Source organism: Chaetura pelagica, unplaced genomic scaffold (genome assembly GCF_000747805.2).
Source record: "Chaetura pelagica isolate M959 unplaced genomic scaffold, ChaPel_1.0 scaffold272, whole genome shotgun sequence".
Classification (NCBI taxonomy): Eukaryota; Metazoa; Chordata; class Aves; order Apodiformes; family Apodidae; genus Chaetura; species Chaetura pelagica.
The window spans coordinates 884,351-888,372 of record NW_009952445.1 but is presented as its reverse complement, the minus strand read 5'-3'; the positions used below and the strand labels follow the sequence as shown (position 1 = coordinate 888,372).

Genomic DNA, 4,022 nt, shown 5'->3' with positions numbered 1-4,022 from the left:
CCCGCCATGAATGCCAGAATTGGGAAGTGGACAAAGCTGGTTGGATCACCTGGCAACATCGTGCTCTCCTGTCAGCACCACAGGTGATGTTGGGAAGACACTTTGCTTCTTCCCTTGTTGGGGGTTCAGGGCTGGGACACCCATCCCAGCTACCATCACTGCCTTGGAGAAACCTTTCCCCATCCTTGTCTCATTCCTCCACGAAAAGAGGGTGTCACGGTGCCCAACAGGTGCCTGGGCACTGCCCTCCTTCCCCTACCTATGGTGGAAATCACAGGATGGTTTGGCTTGGGAGGGACCTTAAGACACCTAGTTCCATGGGCAGGAACATCCCTCACCTGAGAAAGAGCATCAGGTGCACATGACAACTAATTCCAGAAAGGCCACGAGGGTGGGGGGTTTAGCAAAAAGCCCTGCTGTGTTTCTTTGAAGCTGGGAGATCCAGGGCAAGTAAAACAGAAGGAAAAAAAAAACCAACAACAAACCCCCACAACAATCCAACTTGAATTTTATTTCACTTGAGCTCTCAGGACAGGACGTGCCACGCTGTGCCATGAAAACACACCCTGCCAGGGAGGGCTTTGCATGGGAAGAGTCACAAAGTGAGAGCAGCCCCAGACAGAGAAAGGCTTTACAGTCCACAGGCAAGTAAATAAATGAAGGGTTCGTATTCACACTAACCCAGGGAGCAAATCCCCTCCTCAAACCCACCGTGGGGCTGGGGGCAGCAGCCAGCCCTGCAGCAGCCACTGCTGGGGCTGGACACGGGGCTTTTGGGAAGGGGGAAGCGAGGGCAAAGTGAGGAGCAGGCAGGTTTTCATGCCTGTGCATCATCTGCCAGCCCAGCTCAGGGCTCCCAGCGTCAACTTCCTTAGCAGGAAACTTATTTTTTCTTCCTGTGAAAAGCAGAAGGAGGAAGAAACGTGTGAACGTGGAGAAAAGCAGGGTCTGGGAGAGGAAGATGCTGCTCCGAGTGAAGGAAGTCACTGCTGTTTCCTCAGGGAAACCATCACCCGCAGGGGGCAGCTCCTGGCCACAGATCCGAGCAGGATGAGGGAACGTGGCTTTCCCAGCCGAGCATCGATGCATTACTGCACTGGCAATGAGCAAACCCTGCTCCTGCCATTTCCTCCTCCCCCAAAATACGGTTGGTGTTTGGTTTTGTGCTTTTTTTCCCCCCCCAAAATGCTTTCAGAGGCACAGCAACAGGCTCAAGCTGGGGAGAACACGACCCACGGATGGCAGCACCAGCACACTGAACCACCAACCACTGCCTTGCCCAGCAAGGTCCCACTCCTCAGCACCCTAAGAGTAGGTTCCTTGGTCCCCTGGAAGCCCTTGGTCCTAGCAGTGCTCCCCAGGACCACGGGTGGGGTGGGATGGAGTCAAAAAGGCTTTCACCAAAGCCACTTACGTGACAGCAATACGCTTCAGCAGTTTCTTTACCCAAGGGGCATCAGGATTCACACACACCTTCCCCGAGGGGTGTAATTTAATTCTGAAACACAAGGAGAGTTGATGAGCGTTCTCCTGCCCTCCCAAGCAGGGACTGGAGCAGCCAGAGCCCGTCGGCAAGACGCAGCTTCCATCCCAGGAAGCTGCTGGTGACAGAGGGGAGCCACAGGACAGGCAGGAAAAAGCAAGATGCAGCACGTTCCCATGCAGAGCAGAGATGGTGCTTGAAGCCCAGAGGTGACTGTTCAGGGACAGTTTTCTCTGCTGATGAACAAATGCAGCAAGGCTGAGCAGTTAAAGAAACCTGATGCTTCTGCTCAACGTGCTGCTTTAGCCAGGACAGGGGCCACAAGAGAAGTGCATGAGCTGAGATCCGTATTGGGAGTGGAAAATTAAATAAGGCTCATCCTACCTTGGTGCCCAAGGATGTGCCTCCACCAGGCTGCAAACACACACTCCCAGCCTGCTCCCCAGTAAGGCACCAGTATGAGGAAACCATCCTTTCCCTTGCTGGAAAGGCTTGCTTAGGTAGAGGGGGGTACCAGCAGGTCAGCTCTGATGTTTCTCAGCCCCGAAGCGTGGGTGAGCTTGCTGGCATTTTGGAAAAGCTGCAGTTTTCAGAAAGGGAGCAGAGAAACGAGGTGGTTGCCGGAGAAAAGGGGCAGTGCTGGCCCCCTGCTCTGCAGGGGCTGGAGGGGAAAGCAGCTGTGCCCCCTGAGCCAGCTGCAGCACTTACATGATCTCTGTGCGCCTGCAGGTGCTGCCCACAGGCCTGATCTCAATGCTCTCGTACCGCTTGGGACTCAGGTAGTTTGAAGTTGTCTTTAGGCACCTGCAGTTCAGGTTTCCATTCACCTCCAGGATGGCTGAGAGAAGGAGAAGGGAGCAACTTACAGAGACAAACAGCACTACGCAGAGACACAGCAACTCCAAAACTCTTAGAGCCAAAGAAATGGTCCCTTTCCGTGCTTTCACTGACCACACTTTAGGGACCACACTGAGGAACCATCGTCTGTGCCTCCACCTCAGTACCCTGTTCTCACACAGCTCCTGGAAGCTGAACAAGCTCTTAGCAAAGAAGGATGGTCACCCTCCTTCCTTGGCTACGAGAAAATCCCTGGGCTGAACAAGCAGGAGGAGCCCTCACCTCCCCCAGCCCCTTTTGGCACAGGATGCAGGCAATGCCCACCCATGGCAAGGAGCACAGCAGGCAGGAGCTGTGGGCACCTCTGCAAAGACACCAGAAGCTCACCTGGACAGGCTAGGTGGGAGAGCAGCAGCAGCAGCAGCAGCCAGGGGAGCAGGGGGGCTCCTGTCCCCAGCCCAGCTGGCACTGGCATCCTCAGGGCAGGCTCCCAGGGACCGACTGAGGGACTGGCTGAGAAACACCCCTATTTATCTGGGAGGGTCTTGCTCTGACACAGGCAGCCAGATGAAAACTTCAGCAGTCACACCTGACCAGCAGAGCGTGAAAAGAGGTGACGTAACTTCTCGCCTGCTCCCGCTGCTGGGTCAGAAGCTAAATTTACAATATTATTGATTAGAACACCAGTCATTGGGACGAAATGCACTTTTGGATTCCCCACGTAATCTTCCCCGTGGCCTGTTTCTGATGAGCTGTGTCTGCACAGACATCACCCTCAGTTCCCTTTAGCATTTACCCCTCAACCACAGAAAGGGCCCAGAATAAAATCAGAGTGCAAACCCCGGGTAAGCAGGGCAGGGTGGTGGGTTTTTTTTAATGCACTCAGATATTTACATATTTCTTTCTTCGGGCTATAATTCCCCCACACTATTTTTGCTATCTCTTACATCAGCAAAAACGTCTAGCACCAGAGAGGGGAAAAAATAATAAAGCTTTCTGCCCTCTGTTTCCACTCAGGGCCATCAGCTCTTTGCTGTATGAATAAAATAGTCAGGAAATGCAAGAGATGAGTGGTACAAAAGCACCATCAAACAAGCAAACTCGGCCTCCATCTCTGCACTTACGTGCCAACCTGCACGTTTCTCAGCAGTGGCTTTGGTGGCACCCAGGGCCTGGGACTGAAACACAGCTGGAGGGATGCCAGAGAAATGCAGCAGGGAGAGCAACAGGGCTGGGATGGACTCAGGGACTTGGGAGGGCAAGACCTGAGCTCTCCCCTTGCTGCCTCCCTTGAGAACATCCCAAGTGGCCTTCAAGTAACAGAGGGTTCAAATCCCTCTTTGGATGCACAAGGATATGGGAAGGCCACTGCTGCAAAGCAAGAGCCACAGCAGCCCCCTGTGCTCCTGGGTTTTGGTGGGATGGGGAATACCCTGACTAAGGCAAAGTCACCAGCCGGGAAGCAAGAGGGGAAAGGGGACGTGGTCATGATAGTGAGGTGAGGAGGAAGGAAGAGGGCAGAAGAAAAATGATGTGGTTGTTTGATCATGTTGTCATTTGGAGCTGTCAAGTCACATCAGCATTTTATAGACTAACAAAATAGGAAACTGGAAATTAGATTCTTCCACCCAAACCATAAGCTACTCATCTTTCCCTTCAAAACCTGTTTTTCAACTGAGACAGGTCCAAAAGTCTTGTAAAG

The 4,022-nt window shown here is 53.1% G+C and overlaps 1 protein-coding gene across 1 annotated transcript; it reads right to left on the bottom strand.

Annotated features, from left to right (window-relative positions):
* Window positions 1-1,410: 1,410 nt before the first annotated feature.
* On the bottom strand, window positions 1,411-2,795 carry LOC104398431 (interleukin-8-like). Its single transcript, XM_010008540.1, has 3 exons — window positions 2,708-2,795; window positions 2,192-2,321; window positions 1,411-1,498 (listed from the first exon to the last, which is right to left on the bottom strand). The coding sequence occupies exons 1-3, from the start codon at window positions 2,793-2,795 to the stop codon at window positions 1,411-1,413; spliced, it is 306 nt and encodes a 101-aa protein (XP_010006842.1).
* Between the last annotated feature and the right edge of the window lie 1,227 nt (window positions 2,796-4,022).